Source organism: Leopardus geoffroyi, chromosome A1 (genome assembly GCF_018350155.1).
Source record: "Leopardus geoffroyi isolate Oge1 chromosome A1, O.geoffroyi_Oge1_pat1.0, whole genome shotgun sequence".
NCBI classification, from domain to species: domain Eukaryota; kingdom Metazoa; phylum Chordata; class Mammalia; order Carnivora; family Felidae; genus Leopardus; species Leopardus geoffroyi.
The window spans coordinates 101,567,501-101,582,506 of record NC_059326.1 but is presented as its reverse complement, the minus strand read 5'-3'; the positions used below and the strand labels follow the sequence as shown (position 1 = coordinate 101,582,506).

The 15,006-nt window shown below is 42.0% G+C and overlaps 1 protein-coding gene across 21 annotated transcripts in view; it reads right to left on the bottom strand.

Annotated features, from left to right (window-relative positions):
- Positions 1-4,211: 4,211 nt before the first annotated feature.
- The window catches only part of CSNK1G3 (casein kinase 1 gamma 3), a 105,200-nt gene continuing 94,405 nt past the window's right edge, over positions 4,212-15,006 (bottom strand). For all 21 annotated transcript variants that reach the window (XM_045487059.1, XM_045487100.1, XM_045487143.1 and 18 more), the window contains one exon: positions 4,212-6,719. In XM_045487059.1, coding sequence (XP_045343015.1) covers positions 6,665-6,719 — 55 coding nt within the window. In that variant the 3' untranslated portion in view covers positions 4,212-6,664. The remainder of the gene's footprint in view (positions 6,720-15,006) is intronic.

Sequence of the window (15,006 nt, the reverse complement as noted above, 5' to 3'; positions counted from 1 at the left end):
TCACTGGCATTGTTTCCAACTCCCATATGCACTGGGGTGCCTCTTAGCATCATCGTAATCCTTGACACTATTTCCAAATGGCCCTTCCCTTTACAAAGGGAAGATAGGTTCTCTTTTGGTAAGTAGGGACATTCAATTAGATAACAAAATAAGGGGCCAAATCTGTCCAATGTGGACTAGAACAGAGGTTGGCAAACTATGGTCTGCAAGTCAAATCCAGCCCACCTCCTACTTGGATTTGGTCCACGAGCTAACAGTGGTATTTAGTTTCACAAGAGGTTGAAGAAAATCCAAAGAATATTTCGTGACACGTAAGAATTATATGAAATTCAAATTTCAGTGTCCACAAATAAAGTTTTATTGGAACACAGCCATGCTCATTCATTTACATATTGTCTATGGCTGCTTTCATGTTACAAAGGCAGAGGTAAATAGTCGTGACAGAGACCATATGTGGTATTCTCATGGTTTCACACTGCTGTTCAACACACTACAAATCTCAAAGATGCAGTTATTAATTCAACAGCAGCTCAAGTGCCACACATATTGTCACATAGACATTGTCCTATTTTTTATTACTAATGCATATTAATCATGTAAAAAAAAAGTAGAGTGAACTTTTAAGTGTAGCACTTGTAAGGCACAGTGAAATGTGGATTACCTGTTATACAATTATATGGCAAAGCGTCGTGTTTATTATGCAATGACACTTTAGCTGTGCGAAAGGAATACAATTTAGCGTGACATTATCAGACTGAGCACTCATCGCAATATCCCCCGGCTCACAGGAGAGCCACGGTCAGAAAAGTTAGAAGACTTAAAACAGAATAGCTCATCACAGTAGAATTCCTTCACAGACACAAAAAATGAGGACAAGGGGTGCAGCCAAGCGAAGTTACTTCCCAGGGGCTCACTGTTAGCCAAACAGAGCTGTTTATTGATGGTGGGCTAAACTTTGTTTGATTGCAGGAGCCGGAAAGTATGTCCAGAGAAAATAAATTTGTTCAACGCTAGCTTTCCAGCAAGAACAGGTGCTCAGAAGCCTCGAAGTCACCGGCAGTCAACCAGAAACCAAGGCCAATGATTTCAAGCAGTTGTCCTTAGCTTTGATGAGTCAACAGACATTCTCAACACTGCCCAGTTTTTGTTTACTAGAGAAGTCAATGCTAAGCATGCAGTGACTCAAGAACTAGCCTTTATGAACAGCCTCTGTGAAGCAACTGTATCAACGAATATTTTTAAGGAACTTGAGAAAACACCCATTCGGTGCAAAATGAAACGGTATCTGCTAAGATGTGTGGCCGCAAACGCTTGGCGGTAAAAACGTGTGGAGTGGAAAAGGTATCCTGCACACATTTACAAAGCTTGTAAAACTGTAAAATGTTTAAGGTCCATGTATGTATTTTATATTACTCGTGAGCAGGTAGTCTGTGGAAAATATGTGCATTTGTCGTGTTATTGAACTAGTATAGACAAGAGTGAATTCAGCCCTGTGGTCTCAACCATCATCACTTCCATTAAGTTCTGTCAGAAATACAAACGGAGTATCCTGACTTGCCCAGCAACACAGCACTGTGATGGCCGTGGTCAAGTTTTACGGTGATGTTTTCCGCTCAGGACCAGGACAAAATTTTCCGAGCGAGCGTCACCTTTGTCTATTAGACACGAACCCTGAATTTTGCTTGTGCTGCAGATGTGATCATGTTTCTTAAGAAACTCAACTGAAAGTGACAAGGCAGAATAGCACTTCCATGACACGGACACCGCACGCAGCCAAGTCAATGTGGGGACGGCTAACGTGTAAACGACAAGTGGTGTCGACCTGCTTGACCCAACTTCCCACACGCCGTCACAAGTTCAAATGGAGCCAAAGGTCCATTCCCACACAAATCTGCAGTGTGTCTATTTTCCAAACTCAGCTACAGTTCCAGCCGGACTTTTGGGTCTCAATGTGAGTTCAAAGGATATTCCCATCTTCAAAAGCCATCTAGTTGTAGCACTGAAGAACATTTACTTAGCCTTTAACAGGAGGCGATTATACGTGCAAAGCAATGATACACCAAAAGGCAAATGTCAAAAGTGGAATCTCATGGAATTCTATAGATACCTTCCAAATGATAAATCCGCTCAATTAAAATCATACATGTGAGGACTGATAACATTACTTGGTACTATCTACCTGCGTGAAGCCATTTTCAAAGAGGAAATAGGTAAAATCCCATTACGAATCGGTGTCACAGATGAACATTTGCCACGACTTCAAACCCCAATTAAGTGAAATGTTATCCCCTCAAAATAACCCAGCTCTTATCATTAGTAAACTTGTATTACAAAGAAAAAAAGTGTTCTCGGGTATTAATGTGTAGTTTGGATTTCATCAATAGAAAAATTCGTGGAAATTTGTTTTCTTTCCAGTTACAGGAGTGTAGGAGATCCTTTTTTGTCTCTTGGCCCACAAAGCCTGAACTTGACAAAAATGTGCCAACCCTCAGTCTAGAGCAGTGCGGGGGGTGTTTTTACATTTAAATACAATTGTGATATGGTGAACATCCCTGTGAACAACTGCTCTTTGTAGCAACAGCAGTTTAATATCCCAGCAACGCTACTGGATAATACTTCTACACGTAAGTAAGTATATATGTGGTTACGACCCATGTATTCTCACGAAGTAAATTTCCTAAGAAAGTAACAGGCGGCTCTGCCTGAGACGCAGGCAGAGAAGAAACTAGCTCTCCTGAATGTCCGCAGAACTTTACAATTCCACTTATTTGTACTCTTCGTAGAAAAATCAGCTTTTTACTGTATGAATCCAGCTCTAGCACAAACCCTCAAACACGAGGCAAGAACAGAAACACCCCATTTAAGGTACTTATGACCTCCGTTTTTACCTGAGTCTAGAACATTTTTCAAATGCACTCACTCACTACATGTAATTTCTAGGAACACATTCAGAGTAATAAAAACGTTTTTCTAACTTAAAATCACGAGGGGTGCCTTCCGGCTGCAGTTTCCTTTTTCTCACCAAAACGGTGACGATCTGTGGGTTTTGCCTGCGCGGCTTCCGATCACCCTAAACTTCTGGCAACAACGCCCTCAATTCCCTTCGGGTAACACCTCCTTGGACCTCACTTCTCAGTCCAAAGTGTCCTCTGATGGTGGGAAAACAGCATTCCCTTGGCCATAGGACTTGGCTCAGGGGTGGGCCTGCGAACCAACCAAGCAATAAAGGTCAGTCTTAGGGTCCTGTCGCAACCGCTCAGAGAAGTTGCCCTTTGTGTTGGCTGAGGTTACCAAGAAAGCGCGAGTCCGAAGCTGCTGGGGGGTCGCTTTACTATCACTCATGGAGAGTCTCCCCAGCGATGAAAACAGCAGAGCAGAGAGCAAACCAAAGAGAGACGGAGAGGGACCGATTCCTGACTCTCCGCCGGGATCAAGTACGTCTGAAGCCAGGGCTCGCACTGGTCTTTTCAGTTACGTGTGAGAACGTCCACCCCCCTGCATAAGCCACGGGCAATTCGCAGGTGCTGGCAGATTCAGCTCACGGGATCGTTCAGACTGAACCCCCATCTGAAACCGGGTTTTTCTACATAGCGCCTTCTGACCACCGGCTCTCTTCTCCAGCTCCTTCTACTGCCTCCGAATGCTGGTGCTTCGTGTGTGCTGCTCTGCCTTATCTTACCTGCAGCGTCTTTCGGTCAGCCCGGCACCATGAATACCGTTCGGGGAGACTCCTTAAAGCACCAGGCAAAAGACAAAACTGTGAGACACTGTCACAGGTCTGTGCTTTCCCTCTGCAGTGACAAAGTCATCCACTTAAAATTGGACGGATGATGTTTCATTTCTGTGAACACCCGAGTATGACTTCATTTTTAAAAGGGAATAAAATGATTCTGTTTCTTTTCCTTGGTTTATTAGCGGCATTAGTTTTAATTAAGTGCTCTATCAAGTGGCTCAGGGAAGTGTAGAAGGATTTTTCTTGAACTCTCATTAAACAAAGCTCAGATACTCCCTGGTATGTACCTCTTACGATGGGGCTCCAACAAGGCAAAAATCCTAACAGAGACGCAAACCCCTAGAGCCTGTCCCTCCCTTCGGCTCTGCATCTCACACAGGCGAAACTAAGTGGAAATCGGGAGATTTTCAATCCCTACCTTACATTCGTAGGAGTAGCATCACTATACCCACGATTAGAGGAAGGGGGGAAAAGCAAGTTTAAAAAAACTACCTTTATTTTTTATTTCTTTTTCAGTTACATACTTTTAAACAGGGATGTGTTTCATTATTCAGACATTCAGGCAATGTTGACTTCATTAGTGTTGACAGAAAAGAAGCATAAAAATGCAAAACATTGTTGGCTTAACCTGAACATACCTGCATCACCTATTACCGACCAGTTTGTGTCGCCAGAAGACTCTCTCCTTGGCGTTAAAATGGAGCACTTAAAAATATTGCTAGAAAGCAAATGTCTGCACACTGGTCTTTGCAGCAAATAAGGGTATTTATACTTTTAAAATATTTTAAGTCCATAATTGGATTAATATACACACCTTCTTATGTATAAGGAGTTCAGATCATATAAACACTGTACAGTCCAAAAACCCTACTGAGAATAAAACTAAATAGGCTTATGATAAGAAATACAGGTATCGCATGTATTTACAAATATCATAGACACACAAATTTGGTCAAATACTGTAAAGAAAGAACTGGTTTCACATTATAACGGCCAAAACATCCATCTAGGTTGCTCAAGGCAAAACGAAAAGAAAACCTCAGTATGGAACTCCTGTCGTTTGAGACATCGTGACAGTATACAGACAGACAGAATGGAAAACTGTTGACCAAACTATACAGCAAATGCCTTCTAGGCTGAGCGTGGGCCTTTCAAATCAAGAACTTGAAACGATCGCAGGATTCAGAGCAACGATGATAAACAATGTCCCGATTTGCGGTATCTGTGTGGGCACCTAATTCAGCAAAAACGATACACGGACCTTGTGGCTACTAAGAAAAATAAATTACGGATAGAATCAAATCCCTGTAAATGCAATAAGGAAGTCAAAAATGTAATTTATTTACTTTCATTACACATTTTAAGTGTTACCTTGCGACAAGAAAAATAAATAAGCACGCCTGAAGGCATGCTGCCTGAAGACAAAGGAAGGGCTGCGTGGGAAGAGTCAGTAACAATTTCATAAATGAAAGGTGAGTGTGCGATCTGAAAAACATGATTCTTTTTCTGGCCAGTCGTTTTGCTTTAACTCTGCTTGAAACTTCTGGCTGGCAGACTGTGACCAAATACACCTGTATCTTTATGGCTTCAAACAAAGCACACTTAAAAGAGCAGACTGGGCTTCCTGTTTGTGCAGAACGATTAACTTTGTTCATGTGCAGGCACTTCAACAGACTGTGGAGGCAAAGCACCTGACCCATCCTTTCCAAAATAGTTCTCACTCATCAAAATTATACTAAAAGGTAGGAAAATTCCAGAGAACCAGCAAAGTTGAATACAAGAGGCTAATGTGCACAGAGGGCAAGAGAGTGACCCAGTCTTTATTGCTGGGGGTCCTTTTTTTTTTTTTTTTTTTTTTTTTTTAATCAAAGAGCAAATAATTAACAAACAGACATCACTGCATGGCACATCGAAGTTTTCTGCTTAAGGGAGAGTGTAATCATTCAGCAGGAGGCTTCAGTGGGGTCTCCTCAGACTTCAACCTTACACATCGCGATGAGATTCACATTTATTTCTTCTCCTTAGTGTATTTAAAAAAACGAAAACAAAAACAAAACTCCAACATATTTCATTTCTCAAAGTATTCGCTTGTTGCTGTCTAACATACATTATTATCTGGAAGCATAAAGTTGCATTATACAAATATTTTGCTTTTCTTTTTTTTTTTCTTTTAAAAAAAAGCGCTTTTGCCACTTCAGCAACACTGAACATCACAAAGTGGTGCAACAAAAGCAGAGCTCGTATTTACCACGCGACTCGTGATTCCATTTTACCACCTACCATCGGCCGCACCCCGAGAGCGTTTTTCCTCAGTACCTCTGGGCAGTGACTGTACCATGATTTCACAGAGAGAATGTTAATATGACTCACGCACAGCCGTACCGTCAGTAATACTGAAATCGATGCAGATGCCACACAAGAAAGGAACGTCCCGTAAAATAACTTCTTTTACATTTGGGGGCAACGGTGTCTTCTCTGTTGCACGATCCACCGGGCGGGGGGGAGGGGGGGCGGTGGGGGAGGAGGGACATTCCTGTTTGATTATGCTCTTACAGAAGTTATCAAAAACCAGATCAGGTATATAACTGGCTGACACTGAAGATACTGTACTGCTTTTTCTACAACAGGAGGAGAGCTTCTGAAAAATGTCCTTAGAACGGTATTCATCGACACCACCTCATTGGTCCATTCCGTTCATCGACGGGCAAAGCACTCATGTTTCGACAAAACTTTAAAGCTTCCATAAAAGTTAAATTAGAAAAAAATATGAATGTAAGACAACCACAAAATGAAGTATGAAAGTATGTATGACATTTTTGTTTCTACGAGTGAGTCCTCGAAAATGTATGTGGTCACTACGGAGATGATTTTTAATCACAAGACAGCAGATGAACACGTAAGTAACTCCCCATGATCTGTCTGTGTCCAGAGTCATTTGTGGCGCTGTATGGTTTTCCTTTTCCTTCGTTTGAAAAAACAGCAGCACCTGTGGGCGGAGGGAAACACTTCTTTTATTATGAAAGTACTAAAAGGTCGCCAAGGAAAGGCAGAATTTAGCCTATTAATTTCAATGGTCAGAGAAAGCAACACGCTAATGCAAGATACACGGTGAACATGCCAAGGAAGCAAACAGATTAGTGAGACTACGGCAGAGTGATCACTAGTTTGTCATCAACGTGCCTTTTAGGAACATAGCAAGACGTTCTATGCAGCATTAAAAGGAGCCACTAAATTGAAAAGGCTTTGCACCAAGCCTAACTGAGAAGCCACGGGACTGTGAATCCTCGCTGACCCCGCCGCATTCTATTCTGAATACTCATTAACATCTGGCAATGGCGTGCTTTTATAAAATTCACCTTATGCACTCTCTCCCTTTCTTCCTGATTATCTATATCTGATTGTTAAGACCAGGAAGAAAGAGACGGAATGCATAAGGTGAGTCAGAACTAGAGTTAGAATTAGAAAAGGAATAAGGGGTTGGCGGGCATTGAGAAGGGCACTTGTGGGGACGAGCACTGGGGGTCGTATGTGAGCGATGAATCACAGGAATCTACCCCCAAAACCAGGAGCACACGGTATGCACTGTAGCCAATCTGACAATAAATTATATTAAATAAATAAAAAAATAAAAAAATAAATAAATAACGAATAAATAAACAGAAAAGGAAAAAAAAAAAAAAAAAAAGAAAGAAAACCAATAATGATCCTAAGAGTGAGGATTTTATTTCCAGCAAGAATTAGTTTAGATTCCAAAAGGAAGAAGAGGAATCCCAAATACACTCTTCAACAAACATTTTCCACCACACTTACAAACTGGAAGTGAGAAAATAAAATATGTCAAGACTTGCCTCCTTTAATTCTGTAAGGGTTAAGGTCAAGCTCATCGTAGGTAAATTAAGGTAAAAATTACGCTGAACATTTAAAACAGCACAATTGAGGTGACTCAGTTTTGTAGACTATGAGGGAACAGCATGCTGATTTTTATTCCTAGGTAAAAAACAACTCTAGAGATGACCCCTCAACAGGCCTAGTTTTTCCCACAGCAAGTTCTCCTCGTCATGAGAAGACAGCACATGAAACACGTGAAGAACAATGGTGAGGGTGGTACAAAGTCAAAATTTAACGAGAAACACCGAGTAGCAACTAACAACGACAAAATACACGCATATGTGTACTCGAAAAGCCTGGCATTCCTTCAAATAAAGGTCCGGCTGTTTTCCTCTGCCACACAGAACACAAAGTCCACCTATCAGAATACCAAGGGGACAGGCAACGCATATAGAGGCTTCCACTTTTCCACTGAAGTCCAATGTGTGTGCGTAGACAAATATGTCAGTCCTATTTTGTAATTAAAGAAATATTTATATGCGTGGTGATTCAATTAACACAATACTGCCAATTCAAAGCCGGAACACAATGTGACCTTATAAAGATGTTCCTGTAATCCTTAGCAGCCTGCCTGCATAAAAGGATATTCCATGAATGGCTTCAAGCTAAGCATAATGGAGACCATATAACTTCAAGTGTCCTATCCAGCAAAATATGGTGGAAGATGAAATAATTCCCGGATATCTTTTCTATCTCTCTGCGAAAGAAATGTAAACAGGAACCCATACTGTCCGGCTAAATTACATAATTGCTCCACCCACATTATCGTTGGTCAAAAATAATTTCAGACCATTTATCGTGATTTACGGCGTGACTATGAAATCACTATGGGGCATTCAAAACCAAATTACACGATTGTGTTTTTTTAACCCCACTCAAACCGCACATAATGATTAGACCATGGAGCGTGAATAATTCAAAACTGTATATATCAGTGGGTAAAGATTCAACTAGAAATACGTGCAGCTATCAATCTTTATGAATTTTACTCTGAGGTGACCACGAGAGAAACCAGAGATAAATTACCCCATCAAGGGTCTTGAAAAGAGCTACCTCTAGAAAAGAAGGCTCTAGGTACAATAGATTTTTCCTGGATTTATAAAAATGTCTTGTAACTATCAGCTACCTAAATACTTTCTCAAATGGGTGTTATACATATACATTTTCTCAAATAAAAAAGTGAAAAAAAAGTTATTTAAGTCAAAGTGTTACAGATGAAAACCATTAGTGAAAAAAAAAAGATATTTTAATAAAGGACTTAGAAAAGAGTCATAAAATGTTCATCTTGTAAAAAAAAAATTTTTTTTAATTGATAGTGAGAAGAGACCAAAGACTTAGAATATTAAATTTAAGAACATGATCACATTTCAATAGAAATTTATTTAGTATAAAGTTCTGATAATGTTCACTGTTCTTAAATACTATCATTTGTCTTTTCAAATGCCAAACTACAATCTTTTAAAAGTTTTCTGCTGAAAAGGTGTTCTAAGAAGTGTTTAAAAATTGTTTTAAACGAGCCTTTTGGTGCAGGGAATTTAAAGCAAAACATATTTTGATCAAGAAGTTCCATATTTCTCACACTTCTGTTATTAGCAATTCACCATGTCTGACTTGTTTTCCTAGTGACATTTAATCTTCTTTCTAATTCACCAGACAGCTAAGTTCTTCCTATTTCTTAGGTAATCTTTCCTTCAATGATGTATTATTTAACACAGAAAACCAGCCCAAGAATTCACTTGAGCCTAAATAAGATTTTCAAATGAATCATAACTGTAGAGACCTTTTAAATTAAAAAGCAATCTTAAAAAGACATCTATTTTTTAAAAATAAATCCCACCAGTAAAGAGTACACCGTTGAAACAAGACTTGCCAGGGAAGCTGGCATGCTATTTAACTCACTACCACCAGAGGGCAGCATTGCTGCATGCAATATGAATGCATCCACATAGACCAGATGCTCTAGAAGTAGAATTACAGTTGTAGAAGTTGAGAAGAAAACTGATGTTTAACCTGTGGCTGGTTTCTTAAAGCTCATTACCAAAACGGATGATTTACAGTCTTACTGATTAAGAAGGTGGGTCTTGTGTCAATTCCCTTCAATCTAAAACAGCGCTGCTCCCACGTGGCCACTCTATCACGTGACCATTTTACGTTGTTTCCCGTCCCCCTCTGCCCCCTCCCCCGCCCTCAGGACTCATCTGAATTTATCTTATTTATTTTCTTATTATCTTACATTGAATGTAAGCTTCTTAAGGGGTTACTCACAGATACGCCCCACAAATGGGCACAAAAATCCCCCCCAAAATCTTTATCGAATAAAAAGTGGAGGACTTGCCTCAGAGAAGCAACTCCTAGCCTAAGAACGCAGTCAAAATTCCAAAGCATGTTCTAAAGCGAGAGTTCTTACCTGGGGCCCACAAGCCCTAGTGAAATCTCACTGAATGCAGACTTTGGTGCCTGTGGAAGCTTTTCTGGGGAAAAGCGGTTTGCGCCAGATTCTTCAAGGAGACTAATCCCAAGTGGCACCGCTCTGTCTACATGGCACCTGCCAGGTCCCCCCTCCAGCTTCTCCACCTCCAGTGAGTCCTTGGACCAGAATCTATGAGCTGAGGGCTGGAGACACTGAGTGGCCACCAAGGCATCAATTTATATGACTGCAGGCAAATGTGTAAAAAGAGGCCATGTGATTTTAACCCTTGGTACAGCTGAAAGAGGAAAACAGTTATTGCTAACAGTAACTGCAAATAACAGGCAATACTGCAGGAATGTGCACATACACAAGTTCTCACAGATGCGGGGAGCGAGCTCTTTTGGTCACTAAATTCAACTAGCTGGTCTTAGAAAATTAGCCACACCCTTACATTTTTTAAGTCCATTTTTCGTCCAGGCTGCTCAGGGGCTCTATTTTCTTATGTTATTAGTCTACACCTCATTTGCAGTCTCTTCAGATCTCCACTCTTGACAACCCTGGGGAAATGGATTAAGCTTACCAGACATTTAAATCATGTTCTTGTCAATGCTTCTTTTTTTCTTGGCTCTTTCTTGGTTATGCCTATGCGGTTCCAGCAAGCTAATATGCTCTCCCAGGTCAGGCTCATGCTTCTCACATGATTCCATAGCTAGCCTAAAAGCGTTGAAGCCACACCTCTACTCTTAAATTCTTTGGAAATAAACGGTAAATGCTGCTTCCGATGAACTTGAGGGTTGTCGCTGTAAATACCGTTTAGGTAGTAAACAGGAAATCATAATGGATAAAAGTCCTCAACTATGAGGAAAACACAAGGGACAAGGCATTGCTTGGGACATTATACCGCCAATTCCCCTTTATTCAATGCCTCTTTGCTTCCTCTAGGATGTGACTGTCTTCCGAGATCCACATCATATCCTTTCTTCTCACATCTTCCCAGAAAATGGCCCATGTTGCTCTGTCTGGATCTGAAGTTCCTACCTGTCCCTTCAGCAGTAACTCACTGTCTCCACCTTCGGTTTCGAGACTGTGTTGTACCTGCTGGACCCGTCCCACTTAGGACTCTGGAGCCTTGGCTCTCCTTATCGGGGTCAATGAGTATACACGTATCTTTAATTCCTTGACAAAGGATTTTCTCCCTTCAGATCTATAAATGAAACGTACTTTCATATATCTGGATCCCTTATGGAAAACATGCAAACTGACCAGTTAAGCAAAAAGAGTTTAGACAGAAGCCCAAGTCCATCCACAAAACCACGCTAACTGGGAACCACAGATCTACCCTCAGTTTCAACTTCTTCCTCTCCATCCGCGGCAATCGGTCCCTCAAGTCTGAAATGACTTTCAAAGTTGGGCCATCCTCTCGTGCCAGCTTACTCCAGAACCTGTGGCCTCTACCACTGCTAAGAGCCTCTTAACACACGTCCAGGCTAAGTCTCTTCTTCTCCCCAGTGTATCATCCAAACTTGTCTCCTAGAGATGACCTTGCCCTTTGCCTTTACTATCTCACCCATGGTTCTCCACGGTCTACATGTTAAGCCCACACGGCTTTTACAATGGGGTTCCAATCTATTTCCACTCCCCTCTTGGTCTCACCTTGCATCAAGCTTCCTGTCCAGGCAGCCCATACGACACAAGGGAGGGAAGGAGGGAGGGCGGACGGATTTTACAGAATGTAATGAGCCCCAGGAAATGACATAAGCCTCAAAAGTGCTGCCCAACTAAATGCCTCAAGGCTCGATCTGATGGTACCATTTCTTGGCTTAAAACCCACAGCTTCCTCTTCTGTCTTGAGAACCGATCACGTCTATTTTTTTTTTTTTTTTTTTTTTTTTTTTTTACTTGCCTACAAAAGTCCTTTGCGATGAAGCACTTAGACGACTTCCCACTGTGATGCGTTCACACACTCTGTACGTGCCTGGGTTACTCCTCTCACCTGCCTCATTCTTTCCTCACTCCCATGCTGCTCGGCCACTTCTCCTTGTCTCCTGCGTCCAACTCCTTTGCCAAATCTACTCATCTTCGAGAACCGGGACCCATGTGCCCTGACCCAGGAAGATGTCTCTGATCTCTCAGCTGGAAGTGCACACTCCAGTCTCTTCAATCCAGTAACACCATATCCTAGAGGCCAATCCTGGAATACCTGGTATTAGGCCAATGATGCTCAATCCTGGTTGCTCCTTAGAATCAGCTTCCAAGCATTTTAAAAGTACTGCCAGCTGGACCCCCACCACAGACCAATGAAATCGGAAACTGATAGCACAGCCTGAGGGCTGGCCTATTCTGCAAACTCCCCAGACGTTTGTGATTCGAAGCCAGGACTGAGGACTACCACCTGACAGTTACTGGGTACTTGCTATCTTTTCTAAGGGAACAGCAGGTCCTTGACTTCTCCTCCTCATCGTGACATTACCAGATATGCAGTAACTGTTCGGCAAATGTTGCAAAAGGGAAAGACAGCAAGGGAGATGAAAAAAGACAATGGCATAATACTTAAAAAGTCAGTAACTAAACCAGAAGAAGCCTTGTGTTCCTAAATTCCTGGAGGGAAAGATAAGGGTGCTACCATTTGTATCACCGAACTTGAAAAAGAAACAAAAAACTCTCTGATACAGTGAAGAAAGTGAAATCTCCTCACTAACGAAGGAGCCATTTAATGTGCTGGACAACAGTGTAATTTCCATCATTGGGAAATCACATATCGAACCTTGAGACGCGAAAATGTCCAGAGGCACCGGGTGGCTCAGTCGGTTGAGTGTCTGACTCCTGATTTCGGCTAAGGTCATGATCTCACCGTTTGTGAGTTCGAGCCCCAAGTTGGCTTCCACACTAACAGTGCAGAGCCCGCTTGAGATTCTCTCTCTCTCTCCTTCTCTCTCTGCCCCTCCCCTGTTCTCTCTCTCTCTCTCAAAATAAATACTCAAAAATAAATAAAATGCCCAATTTAAAATAAATTATAATCAATAGGGTGGGGTGAGGGTGATCTCTGTTAGTCACAGAGAAGAAGAAAGAGGGGAAGCTGGAAACGCAGTGTGGAAGAGAATTCTCGACAGGTGATGCAATTTAGGAAAAAACACACTCAGGTGTCTTCACTACAGACTAAGAAGGTATGAATGTAACAGTCACCCTGATTAAAGGGAAACCAATGCGAGGTGTTGAAAGAGTTTTTAGCCAGTGAAGAGGCAGGGAAGTTCAGAGGATTTCTGTAGCCTATCTGCAGGAAGGCTTTACTGAAATCATGGGTTGCTACCCATTTGTTTTTTAAATAACTGCTTTATTAAGATACAACTCAAATCTCATACAGCTCACCCTTTTAAAGCGTACAATTCAGTGGTTTCTAATATATTCAAAGAGCCCTGCGTCCGTCACCACAATCATACCTGAAAACATTTTCACTGCCCCCAAAAGAAACCACATAGCCTCACCTATCAGCAGTCACTCCCGCCCCCTCTCCCCTGCCCTGGGCAATGACTGGATTCCTCTCTTGATTGACCTATCTGGACATTTCACAAAAATGGAATCCTAGGGTATTTTTTGTGCCTGGCTTCTTTCACTCAGCATCATGTGCCTGATTTCGGTGTTGTACGTGGCCAGCAAACAATGCTCAGTCCATTGTATGGATACGCCACATTATGTAATGGCAGTTATCTAGTAACAACTCATCATCCTGTTTTAGGCACTGGGGATCTGAAGATGAAAAAGGTCTTGCTTTCAAGAAATTCAAGAAGTTTCAAGAAGCTGGAGAGAGGTCAAGAGAACAATATACCGACAGCAGACTGGAAGAACCCACAGAAGAGTGTTCAAAATGGAGAATGGGGCTGGCCAGGATGAGCAGAGGCCAGACTAGGCGGGGGATGAAGGGCCTGGGGCCAACCGTGCCAAGGAACCTGGACTCAAATCTCCAGGCAACGGAGGACCCTTCCTTCAGGAAGAACCTTCCCACCACACTTGCTTTTTTTCTCATCTTCTAACACCTACAGATAGAAACGCAAACCTACAACGTATACACCCACACCCATCCCAACGAAATAAATCACCATGCCATTCTTCCAAGCCACCTCCAGAAAGCGTGCTCTGATCACCCTGGCAGTAAGTAAGCCTTTTCTTTGTAAGCCCTTACAGGTTTTTTATTCCTTTTCATGGTAGTTACCATGTACAAATTACGTATGCATGCGGATACACTGCAATCCTCCCTGCTGGTGTGCAGTCGACTTAAGAGCAAGGGCAGTTTCAGATATTCTAAAATCCAAGCAGTGTAACTGGTGATTAAATAAACTGGGAAAAGGTCATCGATTTGGCTAAAAGCAGGTGTCTGGCACGACGTGTGCACAGAACGGCCAGTCTCAGCGAAAAGGGTGGGTATGGAAGTGAAAATATGAGACGCTGATGGAAGAAGCACACAGCTGAGAACACAGAGATGGGGAAGGTCACTGGCAGCCGGAAGTGGAGGAATAAATAGTTACGGAGCCCCCTCCACGCACCAGACAAACAAGCAGTGCTTTATCCCCATTCGTTTCCTCAACAGCCTACGAAGGAGGTATTCATAGGCTCGTTCTGCAGAACGAGAAGTACGCTTCAAGAAGGCAACTGTAAGTGACACAAGCAGGGTTCTACAGCCTGTGCTTGCCTGCACAGGACACGTGCTCCCCACCATGACACATTGCCACCCTACTTTTGTAAGTGAGCTTACGTCTGCACAAACAAACATCAACTGCGGTTTTTATTCTTGATGTAAAAGTGCCCAAGTATGTAGCGAATTATACCCTCAAATCCACTAAAATAAGTCAGACTGTCAATAAGGGCCGAAGTCACAAGTGGCAAAAATGGATACTTGATCACTACGGCTCTTGAAAAAGAAATATTCACAAAAGAAGTTTCCTGATCTTGCAGCCAGCAAATAAGCATTGTTCTGAAATTT